The sequence below is a fragment of the Patiria miniata genome, unplaced genomic scaffold (genome assembly GCF_015706575.1).
Source record: "Patiria miniata isolate m_02_andy unplaced genomic scaffold, ASM1570657v1 HiC_scaffold_29, whole genome shotgun sequence".
Classification (NCBI taxonomy): Eukaryota; Metazoa; Echinodermata; class Asteroidea; order Valvatida; family Asterinidae; genus Patiria; species Patiria miniata.
Genome location: NW_024037068.1, coordinates 17,435,850 through 17,459,382, shown reverse-complemented (window position 1 = coordinate 17,459,382; position 23,533 = coordinate 17,435,850). Strand labels below are relative to the sequence as shown.

At 39.1% G+C, this 23,533-nt stretch overlaps 1 protein-coding gene across 12 annotated transcripts in view; it reads left to right on the top strand.

The window, feature by feature from the left end:
• LOC119735558 (inositol 1,4,5-triphosphate receptor associated 1-like) overlaps positions 1-23,533 on the top strand; it is a 77,009-nt gene that overhangs the window by 41,703 nt on the left and 11,773 nt on the right. For 6 of the 12 annotated variants that reach the window (XM_038209306.1, XM_038209303.1, XM_038209300.1 and 3 more), the window contains exons 18-25: positions 1,037-1,201; positions 6,674-7,002; positions 9,678-9,849; positions 10,527-10,661; positions 11,606-11,703; positions 12,403-12,470; positions 18,000-18,061; positions 22,525-22,608. In XM_038209306.1, the coding sequence (XP_038065234.1) occupies positions 1,037-1,201; positions 6,674-7,002; positions 9,678-9,849; positions 10,527-10,661; positions 11,606-11,703; positions 12,403-12,470; positions 18,000-18,061; positions 22,525-22,608 (1,113 nt within the window). The remainder of the gene's footprint in view (positions 1-1,036; positions 1,202-6,673; positions 7,003-9,677; positions 9,850-10,526; positions 10,662-11,605; positions 11,704-12,402; positions 12,471-17,999; positions 18,062-22,524; positions 22,609-23,533) is intronic. The other 6 variants (XM_038209307.1, XM_038209305.1, XM_038209301.1 and 3 more) reach the window with 3 other exon arrangements.

Below are 23,533 nucleotides of genomic sequence, written 5' to 3'. Positions count from 1 at the left end.
CGCGGGCTTGCAAGAAAACCTTCAAAAGTTTACTCAGGTGGGCTCGAACCCACTACCTCCTGCTTAATAGTCCGACCTACCAAGCATCATGCCTCCGGCTTGTGTCACAAGCCTCAGAGTCAATTCACACGCTCATACGCCAGATAATCACAATCACACGCCCCTGTTCGAAAAATAAATTTTGTTTTCGTGTTTGGGCTAAGCATTTTGGCAACTTTGGTTCTGTGCAAAGATTGAAAAAAGCCGTGCAGTGTGGTTCTGCATGAGCGTAAGTGGTGGTTCAATCAAACATGTTTCTGGTTATGGTCGCAAAAAACAACCCCCAACGCCATCAACCAAAAGGGGCACCCTCGTCTCCTGGGCAAGCCAAGGTTACATTATGATGGCCTTTTCCTCTCTGCACTGTCACACTCCCAGCTTTTGTGTGATCTTGGCATCTCTGAATAGTACAAATGTTGCCGGGGTCGGCTTGCCGATTTAAGTCTGATGTAGCAGCGGGTACGACAACCAAACTTTTTTATCAGATGGAATTTGCATCAGGGAGATGTAATATATTTTTTTTTGTGGTGATCAAACTTTTTGGGGGGGACGGTGTGGGGGGGGGGGACTTCAAACCCAATATAAAAGTTTCGTCTCCCCAATGCAAATTCCATCTTATCAAAAAAAATGAAAAATTTTCATTGTCTTCTCTCCTTAGGTTTCTTTGCTACAGTGCCCTTGTACTCTTTCAATTTATAATTGGTTTATTTCATAAAAATCATATTGCAGCAAAATGCTGAATTACATGACATTTACAGTGTTACATTTACAGTAAAACAAAAATTTCATCAAAAAACCCCAAAAAACTGGAAATTACATTTACATTGGATAATAAGAGTTTTTAAATTGGAGATAAAATATTTAGTTATATAAAAATACAGTACAACAGACAAATGATTAACGATTGACGATGGTTTCCAGTTTCAGTACCAGAAAACAATTATCAAATAAAAAGATCATAGGAATGACCATGTTTTAACATTTTTGTGTTTATCAGGGTGAATCAGACAAGGAGGACAACAAGCAAACACCCAAGAACGAGAGAAAGGACTCGGAGGTTGAAGTCTTTGACATCAAGGCGGACATCTTGAAGGCAACTGGCTCTCTACAGGCGGAGATGCCTCCAGTCAAACCCATCCTGCCACTGGCTAAACTCAGAGAGGTAAAAATGACACTAACAAAATCTTTCATTTATCATTGACGGGATGGTTAAGATGTTTGCACCAGTAAGTATGAGGTATTTGGTTGTGAATCTCAACTTAATCAGTTTGGCAGGAGTGAAATTTGTCCGGCTTTTTACTGATTCCAGGATTTTTATCAGGTTATTTCATGATTTTGAAAGAATCGCTTTTGAAGTCCGGAGGTCCTGAGGTTTTTACTGTAAATCTCTTTTTACCTATAAAAGTTTATGTAGAAAAAAAGGAATGGGTATGCAAGGGGTGCCCTTAGGCAAATAAAAATATATCATAAACCCTGCGTTGTTGCTCTTGGGCCCTCGGTGACCCTTGAACGCTCTGCCGATTATTTTGTGGATTTTTCATTTTACCCTGATATGCGATTTCACAAGCTCCTGGAAAGCACTGAGTGTGCAGTGGTAAAAAACAACAACACTAGTTTGGTGAAACGGAAAATGAAACCAATTTTAACATTTACATCTCATTGATGCCAAAATTCCATTACATAATATCAACTAGTCCATTCATTTTCCAGTAGTGACATTCACAAGAATTGTTTATGTTTTAAAACCGTTCATGTCTGTAACTAGGGATTTCATGGGTATTGTCACATATTCTATACATGTGTCTATTTTCAAATGTTGAACTGGGAATATCTAATGCAGTTTAGTAATTAAGCGCTAAATTTAATTCACCACTAGTCCTAGTTATGCACATTTAATTGTCAAACAGGTTGGCTGAAAATAAATATGTGCTTGGCCAATCTTGGCCGGTTTTAAAATAAGTACGTTTGAAACTAGCTAAGAGCCTGGATGCGGATGAAGGCCTGAGCCGAAATGCACATATTTATTCCCATTCATAAATACCTTTCAGTCCAAAAGTCAGAACAAATAAAACATGCACAGATTTCCAACACTTTTTTTCAACAATATTTTTCAACAGTGTTTTAAACCTTCCTGTATTGTGCCCAATGATTTATTGATAAGGCTGTTGAAAAGCTACAGATGCAGAGAAATGCATTGCCCACATGCACTGACAATATGGAGTCAATTGTGTAAGTTATTTCAAAAGATACCCCATAGTACCAGCAACATTGATCAAGTGAGGAAAAAAACCAAATTGCCCGTTATAGTCGTGACAGACGTTAATTATTTTTTGTGTGTTTATAATTCCACTGTGTGTTGACACTCCAGAATTTATATAAAGAAACGAAATGTGATCTGTGGTATGAAGCCCGGGAAGGACAGGGTGGAATTTTTTTTTTTGTAATTTGCTAATTCGTTCGCACGAATTGCTAATTCGTTCGCACGAATTGCTATTTCGTAGGCACGAATTGCTATTTCGTTCGCACGAATTGTTAATTCGTTCCCATGAATTACTAATTCGTTCGCACGAATTGCTAATTCGTGCGCACAAATTGCTAACTCGTTCGCACGAATTGCTATTTCGTTCGCACGAATTGCTATTTCATTCGCACGAATTGCTATTTCGTTCCCACGAATTGCTAATTCGTTCCCACGAATTGCTAATTCGTTCCCACGAATTAGTAACGCGTTCCCGGATGCACGAGTTAGCAATTCGTTCCCACGAATTAGGAAATCGTGCGAACGAAATAGCAATTCGTGGGAACGAATTAACAATTCGCGCGAACGAAATAGCAATTCGTGCCTACAAAATAGCAATTCGTGCGAACGAAATAGCAATTCGTGCGAACGAAATAGCAATTCGTGCGAACGAAATAGCAATTCGTGCGAACGAAATAGCAATTCGTGCGAACGAAATAGCAATTCGTGCGAACGAAATAGCAATTCGTGCGAACGAAATAGCAATTCGTGCGAATGAAATAGCAATTCGTGCGAACGAGTTAGCAATTCGTGCGAACGAATTAGTAATTCGTGGGAACGAATTAGCAAATTACAAAAAAAAATTCCACCCTGTCCCTTCCCGGGCTACATACTGTGGGGATTGTGACAGCTGCATTTTTAAAATTAGTTTCTAGGGGGGAAATATGATTGTATAAAGAAACAACTGCATGATTTTGCAACGGCAGAAATTAAAGATGTGAAGGGTGTGTTTGTGTTGGTTCGGGGACCGCATTTCATGGGATTTTCCTTCCATTAAACATGATTTTTTTTGTATCTAGACTGGGGTCCGAAGACAACTACCAAAGTGGTACAGCAAATCAAAAACTTATTTTTTTTTCAAAAAAAAAAGGAAGAAGGAATTCAAGTAAAATTTAAGATACACTTAAGTAAAAGTTTACTTATAAATAGAACTTGTTAAAAACCCGTCCACTGGCACATACATAATGTAAATGTACATATACACCGTAAGATTCTGTTGTTGGTCAACTGTGCACCAAACACACGTGGGACTTTTCCCTGACTGTTTTACTGGTATGCGTGTCTCTTGTACTAAATTCAGCTGTAATGTGTACACGTCCCCCTCAACAAAACCCAGGACACCATTTCCTTAACCACTCTCCCCTAAAAAGTACAAAACCAGACAAATCAATGTATCACTCCCCCCAAAAAACAAAAACAAAAACAAAAACAAAAAATCAGGACTGGTGTAGCTTTCCTATATTAGTAGGATTTCAAATTTTTTCCCCTTTCATTTCCTATTATTTCCTCCATATCAGCATTCTGTAATAAGCCTGTCTAAAAAAAAATGGTACAATCGAAAACGATTTTTTTTTTCAATATTAAATCTCAACATAAATAAGTCATTTTGAGCATCACATTAAAGAAAAAAGACGAGGCTTTCCAATATTTTTTGTTTCATCTCATTTGCTTTTGACAATCCAGAGATAACTCCAGTTTACTGCGGAACACAAAAATTGAGTTTGTTTCTTTTGCCAAGTTGCAATCTTTTGTGAGCTTCAAGACAGCATGGCACAGTACTCGAAACAACTGTGCCCATGCATAAAAGTGGCACAAAATCGATTTTGGTGTATCGCACTAAATTGATTATATCTCTGAATTGACAAAAGCAAATAAGATCAAACAAACACTATTGGATAGCCCAGTCTTTGTTCTTTAATATTATGCCAAGTAAGAATGACTTATTTTGAAATTTCGTATTTAACCAATTTTTTTTCTGATTGTACCATTTTTTTTAGACAGGCTGTATAAACACTTTTGGGGCTCTACAGGACACTTTTTTCCTATTTTCCCCTGTGGGTCACATATGCCTGCAAAACACCCTACCCCCTCAAAAAATGATAAAAATCCCAAACAAAATCCCAGACCCACCCCAAAAACCCCCACAATACTCCCCCCCCCAAAAAAAAATACATGTATAACAAACAACTTAGTTTGAAACCATATGCCCCTTCAGTAGGTTTGTCTACCTCATTAACCTGTTTTGAAAATCACAGAATACATGCATATGTACATTCCTTTGAAAAGAGAATGTTGCTTCAAGTTGACTGCAGAGGGGATGGGTGGTTTGTGAATGGAATAATGCTTTTGGGTTGGAACAGATCTTCAGTGATATGTTTTGAATTAATAATTTCTGTAATGATTTGTGAATGTAACAGTAGTACATCCAGATGGGATTTGTTTTGTTTCCCGTTTTGCATTCAGTTTTGCTTGTGCTTTGTACCTTCTGTTCTGTTCTATGGTGTTTTCCTCTCTGAAACCAAAAGTTTTATGGAAACTTTGACGCATTTTAGGTTGTAGCAAATAATTTTGCTTGTTGAACTACCTTTTGTGCAGATTGCAGACTTCCTTTTGAAAATACTGAAACAATTGGCAATATAAAAAATTTCTATTTAAGCATAATTCTATAAATTGGGTCGAAAAAAATCACAATTAAAAAAAAAGTAAATGATGAAAATTCATTGAGGCAGTAATTACAAATTCCACCAAAGCTGGGTTATCGGACGTGTTATCATCAAGCAAACAACAGCAGGTAAGTGGCCAGCTCACTCAAACTGAGTCAACAAATACGCCAGGAAAAGGTCCAACATGTTGAGATGTAACAGAGCGAAGCTCGGTAGCCCTGTACACGCCAGTACAACCTCCGCTCTGGCGCTGGCATGTTGATTGTAAGTACACCATCGAACCAGCGGATGTGAGCAGGTGAACGTCGGGCTTTCAAAATTCCTTCGCCTCTTGGAGCTTTTTGTCACAAAGAGGGTTCCTGAAATGGGCATTTCTGTCTCGGGCTGTTGGCCGGTTGTTCCGGGCCAACATTGATTCAGCTGGTTGGAGAGTCTGGACAGCCTGTTTGTGTAATGACTAACGGTTCCACTTGCAGTTGATTACAATTTGACCTCGGGTAAAAAAAAAAAAACACCCCAAAAATCTGTGATCTTGATCTTGATCATGGGTTATTGGCTCTGCACGTACTAGCAGAAATGGGACAGGCATGCGGTGTGTACACTGAACTATGCCTGTAATACTCCGCAATGGGCCGCCGTTGGACGGCCAGACAACGATCAGACTCTGTGTACCAAACAGCGACGACTGTCAAAATGAGAATGTTGAGAACGGCCAGGAGGAGAGCGAGGTAAGTTGTAGGGAATTGATTGGAAATGGTAGATTTTGGTGGGACAAGCTGGCTATGACATTTCCCTGCTGTGTGAACATGATTGAAAGGAATTGTAAATATTTTTGGTGTCAGTTGCGTCTGATGTACGTTGGTAAGAATTTTAAAAAGTGTTGTAGTTTTTCTATATTTTTGTGTTGGTAACATGTTCAAAAAGGCCTTTTTGTAAACTGAAGTAAAGGTTTTGAAAAGTTGTTCGCGGTTTATTTAACTCCCATTGAGTTTTGTTATTGTGCCCTAATCTTTCCCAATTTTTGTCCCCCAGGATATATAACCACACTAAAGGTGCTTCGTTTATTGTAGATGTATTTTAGATTGTCTTTTATTTAATTTTGTTTTGATTCTGTTCTGGTCCTGTCCAATATCTTCTAACCAGGGTGACCGTAAGGCCATGGCCCAATTCTGCTAAATGCACTTCAAAAATCTGTCAGATTTATCAAAAATCTGCCAAATTCCCCAGAATTACTCAAAATACACAATAAACACTTAAAATCGCATGCAGATGTTGTAGTATTGCCTTAATTAAGGTTCAAATTACATTACAAACAATCTATAGTCACATAAAGATGTTATAAAATTGCGTACATTTCAGGCAAAACGCGGTTGCGTCACGACGAATTTCGGTTCCCAGTGAACCTCAGCACCCAACCTGTCCCATTGGCATTATGCAAAAGATTTTTAAAAAATGTAAACAAATGTACCATTTTTTTCAAATTTGCCATGTTTTTCTGTCAAATAACCATTTTTGCAGAATTCTGCCAGAAATCTGTCCCAAAAAATCCATTGTGTCAAATTTTCTGTCAAACTCGTTTTTTTTAACAAAAACTCTGTCAAAGTTTGCCGAAATCGGCTAAAAGGGTCACCATGCTTCTAACTGTTCTTTGCCTCCCCTTTTTCTCCCACAGGAGCACAAACAACACAGAAAAACTAACTTCCAGTTCACAATGCCCGAGCTGACCGAAGCCACAGAGGTGGACCATGGTCGGGAAAACCCCTCCCTCTCTGCCACTCCCGTCCCGCCTACCGTAACCACGCTGTTGTCGTCACATCCCACCCCCGTACCAGGGTCACCAGGTCCAGAGATCCAGTACAACTCAGTGCAGGACTCTACCACTGTCGTTGAAGAAGAGGGGGAGAAGGAACCAGAAAAATCAAAGTCATCGGAAGAGGAGAAATCCCTGCTTCCAGATTCGATTCTCTACAAGCTGGGGCTTAAAGTGGGCAACTCAAAAGAGTGAGTAGAGAATTTATTGACATATTGTTTACTTCCTTGTGATTTTTGTATTTCCAAAGTGCCCAATTTACATTCAATGCATTGCATGTGATGATAATAATAATATGTGGTCCTGAAATAGCGCTTTCAAAGCGCTTCATCATTATTACCCTGCTCATTTGAGGCATCATTAGTGTATTGTTTTAATTGTTGCTAATTAGGTTATCAATTCCATGCTAAAGCAAAGAGTTAAGAAACTTAGCAAAGTTGTTGGCACTAAATTCCTCCAACATTTTTTTTTCAGAGTGTTCAATCACAGAAGTAACGCATTGAGCCCCACAAGAACAAGCTTAATTCCATATTCATAAATACCTAAGACAGTTTACCCATTCCTATTGGTCAAGAACCCGTCACGTGGGTGGTTTTAAACGGTTGATAAAACACCAACTGGCTGGTTCTAAACACTATTCTGGTGTCACATGAAATTTGGATTCTCACAATCTTCACTTGGGCATGCGCAATACTACAAAAGATGAAGATGAATTTAGGCCTACCAGATTTTATGACGACGAGTTCCAGCAAGCATCGTGACCATTTCTACCAATGAGTCCAAATTTCATAGAGTCCTAAATTCACACTACACCGGCACCACCGCGTTCTGCACCACTTCGCATAGTACGTGATGCCAATTGCGCACGCCAATGCCCACGCCAATCTCCACAGGAGGTTTTTAGTACTACTCGCGAGAGGCACAACACCAAAAACATAGCTAGAGGGGTGTTTAAAAAAAAAACGTGAAGTAGTTGAACGTGAAGTTGTTGAACGAAATCGTTGGAAATTTATAATTTTTGACTTTTTTGACTTTTTGACCCAAAGGTATTTATGAATGGGAATAAGTATGTGCTTGGCCAGTATTAAACAAGAACGTTTAAAACCGGCTTGGGACCTGGTCGTCGATAATGTCCCTCGCCTTTAGCTCGGGCCATTATCAGCGTCCAGACCCCAAGCCGGTTTTAAATGTACTTGTTTAAAACTGGCCAAGCGCCTATTTATTCCCTTATTTATTTTCTATGTGTTACCCAGATAATGTAAGATTGATTGATGAAACATACATTTATTTCTAAACTTTGAGGTGAATCACCAGAAGATGAATAATGCATCTACATGCCATATATATTTAAGTGTAAGCCACAAAAACTGTAATCAAAATACTTGATGCGTTTCAACAAATTGTTTCTCGTGTGAACGGTACACCTGGTTAGGGGCTTTTCCATTGTCAGCTTGCAGACTGTATTTATTGCTCATTGGGCGTTTAGTCATTCCATCCTTTGATAATTGCGATAACAAGCTTTGGACTGCCAAAGAACAAAAGTGTGTCCAACAGATGTTTTTCTGGAAATAAATTATACTTGTCATTTGACTTACAGTAGCTGCACAAATTGCATGCTACATGTACTCAAGTACATCTGTTTAATATTTTCCTTTTAATTTGCCACTTCATTTTAACAATATCACAAGTATTTTTTTTAGATTCAGATATGTTTGACCACTTTGTGTTCTCATTTGTGCAGCACATTTTCAGTGCATGTTTTGCGTAGTCCGTTGTTTCGCAGTAATGCTCGTATTCATTCCATGAGAAATCACATTGACTCTTGTACAGCTGAACTACATGTATTTCTCCTAGGGGTGTGCATTTACGGGTTGTACGGGAACCGGGTACCCTATTGAAAAAAATATGGGTACCCGGGTACCTGTTAAAGAAACCCAACCCCAAAATTGAAATCTTGGAAGTTACTATACAGATTGTCCAGAAAGGTGCACATGATAATACTACCACATCAGTGCGTCAATACAGCAAGATACAAGTGTGTACAGTGAGCATAGCTTTACAACGTAAACTGCAACTTTCGCAAGCGTCGTAACGGGAAATATGTTTTGTTTGCCCATGTTGCCTGGTTTTCATTTTGAAACTTCCCAACAAATGACATGCAAAGTGTTTCTTTGTCATTGTCTGAGAAGTTTAATACTTAGTGATTTGTTACTTATTGATCCCATAATCTGGAACCGGTTCCTGACATCAACGGTCGGGTACTCGGGTACCCGTTTCCGATAAACAGCCCTAGTTTCTCCTGATTTCATGTGTTTGTGATGCATTCTGGTCATTCAATGTTTAAAGGCACGTGGATTATTGGTAATTACCTGGAAAGTTACCTGCTGATTTAATGAGTAAACTTTGCTCAAAGTGAAGATAAGGCGAGTACCAAATATCCTATAAATTATTTCACCGTGAAATGGTTGTGATCAAAAGAAAATAACAATTGAAGCTGGTTTTAAAAAGTGTGCCCGCTGGCACACTTTTTTATACCGGTATGTGCGTTAGCAACGGAATCCAGTTACGAGACCCAAAAAGCAACACATATGTTTCTCTTTTTTCTTTTTCTTCAAAATGTTTACTAGTCACTGAGCTAGAACTTGAGGAAACATAAAATGTGTTCGAGTGTCCCTCCCAGTGGTCTCTGCAAACAATCCCGTTGCAACTGTTGAGGGAGTATTTGTGATAACAAAACAAATACACGAGTTAAGCTATGAACATTAATCCTACATTCATAAAAAAATTGAGATTACTTCAACTATTTCACTTATTTTTTTTTTAGCCAAGCTCTTTGGTTACTTTGGTTTTTGTTGCTTTGTCTTAGTACCATTGCCATGACGGAGAATGAAATTGAGGAGAAGTTCAACTCGCTTCAGCTAGCCTTCAAGGCCAACCAGTACACGCTGGATCAACGGCAGAAACTGCAGCACCGGCAGAGAGACCTAGCCGAGAAGAACATTGAGGGAGAGATCGAGGGATTACAGCAAACCTTGCAGGTGGGTTCCTGTTGAACAGGGGCGTGTTTTCGCGACCGTGACCAGAACCAGAAACCGTCATTTACTGCATGCGCGCGCATAATACCAAAGTATTATTTGAAGTAGCAGACGATATCGTTGACAAACGACAAACATCATTTTCACTCACTTTACAGGCCAACATTCGGTATGTTTTCACCACTGCTGCCCTCTTGTCACATTCTAGAAGAAAGTAACCTTTTTGGTTCGCTGCATGCAATAACACTTTGGGACGTTTGGGACGACAAAAATACCATCTGCTTACGGTTGAGTATTTTCCGCAATTTTGAACCTGTAATAACCAACTTCAACCTTCGGTCGAAATAATGACGTCACACAGCCATTACCGAAGACACGAAAACACCCGACCAATGACCAAAGTGGAAATATGTTTCTGGTCACGGTCGCTAAAACACGCCCCTGGATTTCGGTCAAAATGACGTTTTGGTCATTTCCAAGGTATCAATTAATCTCTTCTTTTTGCGATACACTTATGATTAATTGAATACTGGGCTGATTTTTCTTTCAATCCATTTTGGAAAATATGAGAATAACATTTTTAAAAAGATGCCAACAAAATAATTTCTATGACTACTACTTTGGTCACCTTTAGAGAACATATGTCTGTTAATCCCCTGTTCGGATGATGTTTCTTACAGTTGTTGGAGCCTCTTGCCGGCGCTGACACAGTGTCTAGGGACTGCATCAACAGAATCAAGCAGCACGTGGAAGTCTTGCAATCCTCCTCGCTGAGACTGTCCAGCAAGGCAGAGGGATTCGGAGCTGTCCAACAGGTATGGCATTCCAGATTTTATTCAGGGAATAAATGTGTGCTTGGGAGGAGTTAAATACTATGTTTAAAGGTATAGTCTATCAATTGTAATTTCTGCATTTTGTTCGTTTGATGTAACAAAAGTGCTCAAAATCTAAAGAAGGGTGCTGAACAACTAACCTGATGAAGTTTCAGCTCAGCTTCAGCTGTATATTCCGAGAAAAACAGCATTCTAGGATCTCGATTTCAAATCAAAAGTTGCTGAATCATGTTTTAAATTGGGCTTGAATTCAGCGTCCGAGACACGTTCTCACTGAGCCGATTGCAGCTACGCGATGTCGCGCACCGCTCCGACGAATTATAGCGTCGTGCCAAAGCTTGCGCGCACTTTGTCGAATAAAAAAATGAACTACTGACGGAAATTTCCAACGGTGCGTCTTAAGACACACCGTTGGAAAGGCCTTCTTTCGTTGATTTCTTCAAAATGACAGCTTGCCAGTAAGAATAAATGCACAGGTAGTTTAGTTCCCTTACTATCTTTCAACCAAGTATGTTTTTCAACAATAATTACGTCAGTTACTTTTTGGATAGCTGCAAATGATGGACTATAGCTTTAAGACTGGTTGGAGTCGGGTGTGGCGAGTGCGTTGTGAATTTAGGACTATGAAATACTGACTCACTGGTAGCATTGCGCATGCCAACATGTACGTGAGGATTGTGAACGTTCAACCAATAAAACGATGAAAGGCACTGGATTTCATAGGAGTCCAAATTTCATATGACACTGGAAAAAGGTTTAAAGACAAGCCATGTCTTTATCATCCATTTAAAACCACCCACGTGACGTGTTCTCGACCAATGGGAATGGCTAAACAGTCTTAGTTATTGATGAATGATTGTTTACGTGTAATTGTTATTGTGTAATTTTAATAACCGTCACCTCTTTTTGTTCCTCATCTATTCTAGGAGGGAAGGCTAAGCAAGGCAACCGACGTGATGATCACCCACGTGGAGAACCTGAAACGTCTGTTTGAACGGGAGCATGCAGAACTAGAAGATGCAAGGTATGGTGTAATTCGCCGAACAAAAATTCATTGTTGAGGTGGTGCCACGGCTGCGCACATGCCGAACGCGTTGAAGACAGTCGCGCATGCATTTTGGTGACCCTATTGGTTGGAGGAGCTCAGAGTGCATGCGTATTACCGGTGCGACTCGCGCAAGCCTGGCGCCACCGCGGAAAATGCCATAGTAGTCTATATAGAGGGAGGTGTTACAATTGTCGGTTGTGATGTCGTCCATGTTATTGAATGAAAGTATTGCCAATTTCATTGATCTTCTAAATGTAAGTGAGGAATCCTTGCTTATTAGAGCAGAAAATTCAGTGCTAATGGTGAGCATATTTCATGGGTAAGTAATGTGTTTTGGCTTGTGATCATGCATACGTCCCATAACTAAGATCAGCCCAGAATTTCTGTGACAACACAAGGCTATCACAAACACTGGATTCAATGGTAAGCAGTGCCAACTTTTTTTTTTGGCAAACTCTCTCGGGCTGGACTTCAGTTACGACGTGAGATTTGCATCTCAGTGTCAATTTAAAGCCTATAGGATAGCATCTCGAAGCAGAAAACCACAATGCATTGTGAGCGGCATACATTGTAGAAAGTTTGTCTGGTCTCTATAATTTGAAATATGCCCATTCGGCCAAGTCAAGGCCAGGCTCACGAACTAACCTTGCTGATATTTTTGAATCCCACTTTTAGAAAACTTCTTCAAGAAAATCGCAAGTGGTTCCGAGGCAACAGCATAACAAATAATCTCTCCATAGACGGTAAGAATTTGTAATTTCATATTCTAATTCTTGCATGCCGTAATAAAAAAAATGCACATTAAATTCTGGTTTCAGGAAATGGTCACAATTTTGTACAGTGGGCTTTTTGCAAGGTAATTTGTTAGGTACATATTTTTAATACTGAGTTTTGCCCACAAGATGTTAAGCAAATTCTGGGAAATTGATTGTTGTCTGTCTTGTCATATCTGGAATAATTCTTTGGTGTCTTACAACTGCTACGCGAAAGTGGAGCATCCTAGATTTGGCTCTGAATTTCATTCTGTCTTTTTCTTATATGACAATTTTTGAAAATGGAAATCTAACTTTAGCCTTTTGTTCTCCACCCCTCTGTTTACCCGTGGTGTTGTTTACGTTCCCTGCTTGTCTGGTTTTTGCCTACCGTGGTGAGTTGATATTGTGACCAGTCTAAATGACTTGCTGTGGAGGATGGTTTCCCAACATGGTTCACTAACACAAAAAAAGCTGTTACTGTAGGATTCTTCAGACTTAGGTCTGAAATCAGACCTTTTGTATCTGAAAGACATTATTTGTATAGAAATGTAGTTTTCAGACATTTCTTCCAATTTTTTTTTACCTTTAACTCTTTCAGTGCCCGCGAAATTTGAAAAGTTTAACCCTGAAGTGCCCAACTTTGAGCGTTTTTTATTAATTGTTTAAAATTCTGTAAAAAAAAAGTAAATAAGTTTTACTCACTCAATTTGTTGTTGTTGCTCTCTGGTATATTCTTGGTATATTCTTGGTATATTGGAAAGTCAATAGTTGTCACGTACATAGTGATACACCCTAAAACACTGTCCTGCACACAGGGGAATTCCACACTTTTTGCAGAAAACTATGAGTGTCAGTGCTGCGCCCTCTCGCAATAACTCGAATGAAACAAATAAATACAGGTCGTACCTAAATGAAAATGATATTATTAGAAAGAGCGAGAGCGCCCCCTCATACATGTACATGTACGACTTTGGCACTGAAAAAGTTAAATTGACGGTCTCGTCCATAAGTCAGTAAAGATGATGCATGAACTCAGCAGTGCCTGTACTACGTTCTATTACATTGCACTTGTTATGCGCTTGTATACATTGAATGGAATGGGCGCAATGTAAATCAATACATTATAATTATTATATCATTATAGTTACTCCTTGATCAATCCATAACACCATAGGGTCATTCCATGCCAACTCAACAAATGTTGCACACCATCACCTCTTGGATTTTTTTCTTTTTTGGTGTACTGAAAGATACTTAGGAGAAATGCAAATTCTGAAAATTTGGGGTCTCTACGACTTTTCGTTCTTGCGCAACAGCATTTTGAAATTTGAGGTGGGCGGGGCCAAAAGTGCGTCGCGTCACGAAATTCAATGTTTAAAGGGCCATATATTTAAAACTATACCCCCCAGACATTTCAAACTTGGTAATCTGGGCTATTTTTTGCTGTAGATTTCAAATATTTTAACAGAAAGAAAGTAGCTTGTTTCATTTTTAAGTTAAAGGGGCCCCAAAATGGCCCAAAACTCATCTGGACCAATGTTCGGGGGGGTGTAAGTCAAAAATTTAAAATATTTTTTTCACCAATTTTTTGGCCTGTAATAGCCCCCAAGTGAAACTACTTTCATGTAAAATCTTACACTTATATTAACTTCATTGAATGAGATATAGCCCTTGCAAAAAGCAAATTGTTTATTTTTACGATAACTTGACCCCCCCAAAAACCAAAGTCAGACATTCCGCCCCAAATTTTGCTTCACATATGTTTGAGGTTGGTCCTTAGTGAAGTCCTCTGAAAAGTTTCATGTTGGTGTCTAAATGTCTTCAGTGGATAGCTGGGCTTTATAATGAGTCTATATCTTACGATGCTGGTTCCGTAACATACAACTAAGTACACGTACATCATGTACATTGTACAATGTACCAAGAATAACAGCAGTCGGTACATAAAGAATAAGTTGGGTATGAAACTTAGCTTACATTTGTACATGTACATGTAGACTTTTGATCAGTTGATATAATTGTTTACAGTTTCACAGGTGAAATTATGCATTCCTTGTGATGTAGTTTTGATGAAGTTGAATGAGTTGCATGATGGTTGGCTCACTAAGTTTGTATTGCCTTCCACCGCTATGTAGAAGTTCTGGTGTTGGTACGCAACACAACACATCAACAAATGGAATGTTACATTTATCCTCTCTTTGTGGCCAATAGAGAGTATTTGTTGATTCCGTCCTGTACATGAAGCGGACATACACATCCTCATGAAGTTGTGATACATCTTCTACAATAGCAATGTACCAAACATCATCATAGACCACACAAACATATTTTCCTGGGTTGAGGTCAGCTGCTACAATTGGTGCATGATGAGTTTCCTGCATGAACTAGGTTCCCCTTATCCATAATGAAAACTAAGATCAATCAGGTTAAAACCATAGACCCTTTACTCAAACTGAATCACTTCTCTTTGGTTCAGGTTAGTGCTATACTATGCTGTGCAAGTGAGAACTGGTTAATGTATACATGTACATGACATGCATGCTGTGTGATGAGCACATGGAAAGAATAAGACTCTCAAGTCATTTAAAGGTAGAGTCCATCATTTGCAGCCATCCGAAAAGTAACTGGCGTAATTATTGTTGAAAAACTAACTTGGTTGAAAGATAGTAAGGAGACTAAACTCCCTGTGAAATTATTCTTTCTGGGAAGCTGTCATTTTGAAGTAATCAACGAAAGAAGGCATTTCCAACGGTGATTCTTAAGAAGCACCGTAGGAAAATTTAAATTAGTAGTTCGTTTTGTTATTCAGCGAAGCGCGCACAAGTATTCGAACGACGCACACGCGCGCGCGGTTGTTATAATTCGTCGGATCAGTGCGCGATGTCGCGTAATAGTTGCAATTCAAAACAATTCAAAACATGATTCAGCAACTTTTGATTTGAAATTGAGATCTTAGAATGCTGTTTTTCTCGGAATGTACAGCTGAAGCTTAGCTGAAACTTCATCAGGTTAGTTGCTCAGTATCCTTCATTAGATTTTGAACTCTTTTGTTGCTTCAAACGAACAAAATGCACAAATTACAAATGATGGACTCTACCTTTAACCTAATTTGCCTATAATGCACACATAGGTCTACAAGCAACTGTTTATTGAGCAGGAAATGGGTAGTCTTGACCCAAGTCTATCAACAGTCTATCAACAGGGATTTTGTTGTGCTGGTTCCGTAAAATTACGGAACCTGCAGCATCGTAAGATATAGACTCTTTATAAAGCCCAGCTATCCACTGAAGACATTTAGACACCAACATGAAACTTTTCAGAGGACTTCACTAAGGACCAACCTCAAACATATGTGAAGCAAAATTTGGTGCGGAATGTCTGACGTTGGTTTTTGGGGGGGTCAAGTTATCGTAAAAATAAGAAATTTGCTTTTTGCAAGGGCTATATCTCATTCAATGAAGTTAATATAAGTGTAAGATTTTACATGAAAGTAGTTTCAATTGGGGGCTATTACAGGCAAAAAAATTGGTGAAAAAAATATTTTCAATTTTTGACTTACACCCCCCCAAACAATGGTCCAGATGGGTTTTGGGCCATTTTGGGGCCCCTCTAACTTAAAAATAAAACAAGCTACTTTCTTTCTGTTTAAATATTTGAAATCTACAGCAAAAAATAGCCCAGATTACCAAGTTTGAAATGTCTGGGGGGTATAGTTTTAAATATATGGCCCTTTAAACATTGAATTTCGTGACGCGACGCACTTTTGGCCCCGCCCACCTCAAATTTAAAAATGCTGTTGCGCAAGAACAAAAACTCGTAGAGACCCCAAATTTTCAGAATTTGCATTTCTCCTAAGTATCTTTCAGTACACCAAAAAAGAAAAAAATCCAAGAGGTGATGGTGTGCAACATTTGTTGAGTTGGCATGGAATGACCCCATAGATTTTCTGGGGCGTTTTCGGGGTGCTTAGTAACAGGCTGTTTTGAAGGCGATACAGGGACTAATGGGTTTAGAAGCAATGTTGAGCGCCCTCTGTTGTTGGCTACCAGGTAGTGGCAGGCAAAAAGCATTCACAAATCCCGAATGTCACAAGAAAGTTGCCACTTACATGCAATTATTAGAAAGATATGCCTGCTAACTTTATGTCGACATTGATACATAAATGTGTCAAAGTGAATCATGTTGAGAACCCCCCTGTTGCATTTTGTCTGCTCAAGTTTCTTATCTTCTGCATGTTTCCTCCAAACTCTCTTCAAGTTTGTTTGGTGAAAGGGAAGACATCTAATTTCTTTATCGCTTTGCTAATGGAATGGCTTTGGCACTCTCGGTACAACTTGCACCCATTCCAATACTAATCTAAACGTCCTTGTCCTGCATTTAATTTTGTTGTGTTCTTCTGTGCTCGTTTCAAATGTTTTTGATGTTACTTTGTGGTTTTATGAAAAATTCTGTGTTTCCGGTAATCTGACCAACCCTAACAATTTGGATGTGCATAGGGTCGGCAGTTTTTAATTTTTTTTCTTTTCATTTTTCATTTTCATTTTTTTTTTTTTTAATGTTGATTTGTACTTTTTTTAATGTTTTTGTTGATTATTTTTTCCAATTTCATGAAAATGTTTTTGGTAGCGATATACTACCCAAAATACAAGTCTGAAATACTTTTAAATACGTTCTTTCAACTATATCTACTTGTCCAGTTGATTTCACATACTCCAATGTGTACACAAAATTTTTAAAAATGTAAAAATAAATAAATATAAATACCCTACCGGTACCTGACCGTTCTTTTTTTGGGGGGGGGGGGATATTACCGGAAACACAACATTTGTTTGGCCTAAGCATAATTTGAGTTTTACTTCATTTTATTCTTTTTCTTAGCTGTATAGAAACTTTCTAAATATATAACAAATGCCCTTAGATACACAATTTTAGTTGTGATTCTTATCTTAACTGTTCATTACCGATATGTCTGTTGGTAATGACAATGATATATCTGTTGGAGACAATGAGCCAGTACATTGGCAGCTATCATCATTGTTTTGCTGTTTTAGAACTTTCTATCTAATTTAAGGCAACTAATACCCTACTCATAAGAGAAAAAGTTCCTCTTTCTGCATAGCCTTAACAAACTTGCTATTATAAGTTGTTTAGTTTCATTTTTATCTGGAAAAGAACTCGTGGTTGAAAACCCATTTTAGCACAAACACTTCATTTGCAGTTATAGAGTTTGTAAATGGTGATGGTTTCAACATTCCTCCATCCTCAATAAGTTTTTAAAAAACTTGTTTTTCATTTTCATTTACAGTCACTGTAAAAAGCCTTATCACTAACATTTCAGCATGCAGTGGAAATGGTGAACTAACAGTCCCTCAACGCAATAACAAACGTAACACGATTTGAATTGCATTTTGAGAAATTCAACTAATAGGGCTTTCCAGAGTGAGCGTTTTGCATCCTGGATGTTTGCTAGCCTTTGTTGGTCTTGATTCCCTCTTTCTGCATTGCTTTCCCCTACAGGGGAGACAGATTCCAAGCTACTAAGTCGGAGGGCATTGTCAGTATCTGGCGGAAGCTCAAAGGTAGGTCTTTAAATGAGAGCACAGAGTCTCTTCTTTCATTGCACTTTTGATTTTCATTCATGCCCATGGGCGTCAATTGGTGGGGGGGGAAGTCTTTCCCACTTTTTGAAGTTGGGGGGGGGGGGGATATCATATCGTTTGGCCCCCCCCCCCACTTTTTTCATCCCCGAATAAAAATTGTAGCCTACTTAGCTCAGAATAGCTGATTTAATGACTCCAGAACTCGAAAAAGATGTTTAAAAGATGATCTGCTGCTAAAAAAAAAATTGGTTTTAGTGGTCAGAATTTGCCTCAGATTGCACCACAGAACGTCTAGGATCAAACAAATTTTTGCATTAGTGCTCATCAAGGCATGTCCCCCCCCCCCCACTTTTGAGAAGCGATTGACGCCCTTGTTCATGTGTGTGTTAAATTGTGCACAACTCACAGTGCAAGAACGTTGCAGATGTTGGTTATCAACAGCGCATGGCATGCAGTCTGTATGGGCTCCGTGCACGGGTACCAACTCAAAGATTACAAAGAGATATGGTAGTTGGGGAGACCACTCGATAGACCTTGATCATGCTGCCGCCATTTCAGTCATGTTCCCTGTATCCAGTAACAGTACCGATTGATTTTTTTTTATGCAAAAAGGAACCAGACTATTTTTTCTTCCAGCCTCACTTTGGTTACATTAATTTGAATGGGAAAAATCAAGACAGCCGCAACATGGTAATGGTCTATGGGAGGGACTCTTGAAAGCAATGCTGCCACACGCTTGGCGCTCACGTGAAGACAGTCGTGTACATTTGGATTAAATCAGTCCCTATGTACTTAGCCATACTCATGCAAACCAGTAGGTGCAAGTGGTGTGCCCCTGCCACTAAGGCCATGTCCGAATGACTTGGCTACGGCTCAAAATTACACACGAGTCTATGAGCAGTGGCTGCAGCCGCTACCATACACTCATGTGTGATTTCAAGCCGTGGCTAAGTGATTTGGACACGGCTTAAGGTTCCCGTAAGTGGTCACACAGTGTCATCTACTCGTGCACGGGGTCCATATTAGGATCCGTTTACTTTCCTGTGCGCAGTTATCAGCATGGGAACTTCTGTTCTGCAAGTGCGGCTGAATTTTCAAAAAAAGCGGAAATTTTTGACAAGAAGACATGTGAGACGAAATGATGAGGACTTTGTTCCCGTCATCTGTTACTGATAGCAGTGGTCATGTTAATATGTCCAAACTATAGTTGGAACTGCCCCAAGTATTAGTTGGGTGAGTCCCAACGTTATAGTTAGGACGATCTCATTTATAGTTGGGATCTTCCAAACTATAGTTGGGATGATGCTTAAGTTTGAGCTTAACAGCCACACCGTGCATTAGCCAGATGACCCTGCAAGCTCGGTGGTCAAAACAGAAGGTTGTTGGTTCGAGTCCTACCTGTGAATTTTTTTGTTCTCGCATGCTCTCACAAAAGCACTGAGCATGTGATACTAATATTATGTCATTGAATGGCAGGAACATGAATAAACTGTACTGCTAAACAACATTGGGCTGCTTTGGGGCTTTTGGGAGAGTGTTAATGCTATATTCCCATGTGTGCAGTTAAAATCATAAAGGTAGCTACGCATGCCAATTCACCAGCTTTGGATGCTTGTTCTCTAAAACCGTCTTTATGAAGGCATATAGAATCATTTGCTTTTCATACAATGTGTTCGTTTCCAATAATAACAACACTCAAAATCTGAAGAATATTCAAAACCTAACCTATTGTAGTTTCAGCTCAGTGGATATTACATGACATTTTGAGAAAACAGTGAAATACCGTGCACAAGCTTTTTGATCGCAAAACACATTTTTGTCAATAGCACTTTTTATTTCCAAAAATCAGTCAATTGACTGATCGTTGGAAATCATCTACCTTTCTTGATTTCTTCTAAATGAGTGCAGCCAGACGGAATAATTTCACGAGGTGTTTAGTACCAGTACGATCTTTAATCTAAGTAAGATTTTTGATAATAATTTGGTAGGTTACTTTTTGGGATAAATGCAAATGGTCTTATATATATGCCTTTAATAATCCAGCTCAAAATATAATTACATTGCCCTTTTACCATATGTTTTATCATGCTATGTGCAGACTAGACAGATTTTTTTAAAGGGAAATTGTCACAAATGTCAAATATAAATGTCATCCATATGTCACCAAATTTCAGTAAATCCCATGTTTTGGAAGGTAATATGTGTTATGATTGATATACCATTCACACTTCATCAATTCGATATCGTTATTGTTGAGTATCTCGAAGTCCCTTCCTTGAGTTCAATTCACGACTGTTTCATTTTGGGAAATTGTCACAAATGTGAGAATGAAAAGTGTTCATCCATATGTCGCAAAATTTCAGTCAATCTTATGTTTAGAATGGAATCTTTGTTATGATTGATATACATGTACCATTCACGGTTCAACCATTTGACATCACTATTGTAGAGTATCCCAGAGTTACTTTCATAATTTCAATTCACGACTGTTTCATGTTGGGAAATTGTCACAAATGTGAGAATGAAAAGTGTTCATCCATATGTCGCAAAATTTTAGTCAATCTTATGTTTTGAATGGAATCTTTGTTACGATTGATATACATGTACCATTCACGGTTCATCCATTTGACATCACTATTGTAGAGTATCCCGGAGTTACTTTCATAAGTTCATCTCACGACTGTTTCATTTTGGGAAATTGTCACAAATGTGAGAATGAAAAATGTTCATCCATATGTCGCCAAATTTCAGTCAATCCTATGTTTTGAATGGAATCTTTGTTATGATTGATATACATGTACCATTCACAGTTCATTCACTATTGTAGAGTATCCCGGAGTTACTTTCATAAGTTCATCTCACGACTGTTTCATTTTCCTACATCCCCTTCCGTCCCCCACCTCCACCAACCCTACCCTTCATGTCCCATCATCTCACGAACGGGACATCCCCTCTGAAAACCAGAAACCCACCAGTCTGTTCCAGCTGGCCAAAATGCTAACCAACCCCAACAAGAATGCATCGGGTCAGGAATCCACCAAAGGCAAACCGGTGGTCACCACCCAAATCCGACACCAGGTCTTGAGTCTTGAACATAATGCACACAGTACATCCTGTGATGGTCGTTAGTGTTGTAGTTTGAGTTGGACTGTCTTGTTGCATGTGATCCAATCCAGAATCATAGGTCAGATCTCAAATCTAAACAAAACCAACAATAATAATAAATTAATTTTGAAAAAAAAAAAAAAATCGATAACATCATTTTGATTAAACATTGCCATGTAGTTGTGGCCCCAAAATTGTGGTCATCTTTCCATAACATTGAACCTCCCACTTTTCCATAAAGTTTTGGCCACTTTTTCATAAATTTGTGGCCTCTTTTCCATAAATTTGTGGCCACTTTTCCGTAATAATGTGGCCATTTTCCTATAAGAATGTGGCCACTTTTCCATTAGAATGTGGCCACTTTTCAAAAAAATTGTGGCCACTTTTCAAAAAAATTGTGGCCGCCTGTCCATAGTTGCCACTTTGCTCAATGTAACCCCTTCATTGTGAACACCACTCCATTGTGACTATATCATCCAACTGCAGCTACATTTTTTTGGCCATGTGGCTTAATTATGGCTGCAGTCGTGGCCGTGTCAACATTTCATCTCGGCCACTTTAAATTCAATGAGTTTATAATAATCAGCCTGTTGTATACCCCTACTAAATGGATTGAGGTATGTGCCTCTTTGTCTGGATTCAATCACTCCATCCTAAGTTCCATCCCTCCCTCACTCCCCCTTGCGCCAAAAAAATTGGTTTTGAGTTCAGTTTGGCAGATATGATTAGTCTATCTGCCTCTACGTGTTTTTTTTTTATCTGGCTCACATTTTATTTTGTATTCCTTTTGTATGTCAAGCAAACTTACAGAACATTTTAGCCTTCCAAATTACAGGCATGAGCTTTTTCAGACTTTTGTCTTGAATTCAGATTTTGTGAATCTGAGAGAAAGACATTATAGAAGGAAATGCATCTTTCAGACCTTTAATCCAAATTTCAGACTTTTTTACATTGACAATCTTACCCCTGAAAGTAGCACTGAACAACTGAATTAAGGGTGTTTCATGTAAACCCCTATTTTGTAATTCTTGACAATGTTTTCTGAGTGTTTTTGCCTTGAAATGTTTCCATCCTTCTTATTTTTGCAAGTGTGACGTGTAAATGCTCCAAGTTATTTTACAGTTGACAGTGTGGAGTTTGTGGTTTCTAAAGTCACTTTCAGAATTGTGCCATTACTTATGCTTTGCTATCTCCCCCTATGTATTCAGTGTGCATATTAACCATGTGTCATGTGTTCCCTTCAGTATTTTTGCATATCACTCTGTATGTATCCCGCCATCCATTATTTGCCTCCATTGTCTTTGATGCATTTGTTGCCTGTTTGTGATCGTCGTCAGTCTGAAATCCGCAAGCGCTCCGTCAGCTGTGTTAGTCCGCCCCGCCTTGGCGTACCACACTCGTTTTTCCCCGATCCCAATCAGGTAATGAACACGTTGAGAGTCTCCACCGACAAATCCTCACAACCGGTGGCGGTCAAGATATGATTTTTTAACCACCAGTTAGCTTTAATCTAATTGAAACACAATCGCACCCAAGTTCTTGGCTTTTTTTTTTTTTTTTACGTTTCACTGCAACAGCAGTGCCTTGAACTTGTTTTTGTTTCCGCACCCATACACCATCTTGACTGTTGGCTAATTTTGATCTGCCTCTGTTGCTGTACTTTTTTAATTTGTAACGAGTAAAAGTTCTTTTGGGTTGATAATCCCCTCGCACATTGTCGTGTTCTTTTTGCCTTGGTTTCATATGATTTTCTTTCGCTGAATCTTCCTCATTTGCTGGATTAAAACAAATTAATTGCAAATCTGCAGTCACTCAAAATCAGGACTAAATTTTTGTTGAAACTTGCTTAGTTGCCTGTTTGACTAGCACCAAAATGAGCTACGTGTATGTGGGATTCCTGGTAACAAAAATTTCAACAGATTTTTGACATAATATAACATAAAAATTAAAATAGTACAAGTCAACGGAACTATCCGCTCCGTTCACAAGTACCCCTTCACTGGCAAAGAAAGCATAGTTGGGGGTGACCGGCCGACACCATCTTGCCTGACTGCAATTCTGCCGTGACGCGCGGCCGTACCATGTACCACTGCGTGTACATAGTACAAATCCCCTGGTGTACATGCGTCACACACAAGGAACGGTGCGCGTCAACCAGCGAAATGTCCCACCCATGGGACGTCGTTGCTAGGTAAAAGGGCGCCCTCTTTCGTTGGGGCACAGAGCCCATAGCTGTGGAGGTTTATGAGGAATAACATTTTAGCAAGATGATCATGGTGGCATGGGTGGCTTCGAATCCTGGCCGCGGATCACATGTGAGTAGAGTTGTGCGTTGGTTCTCTCCTG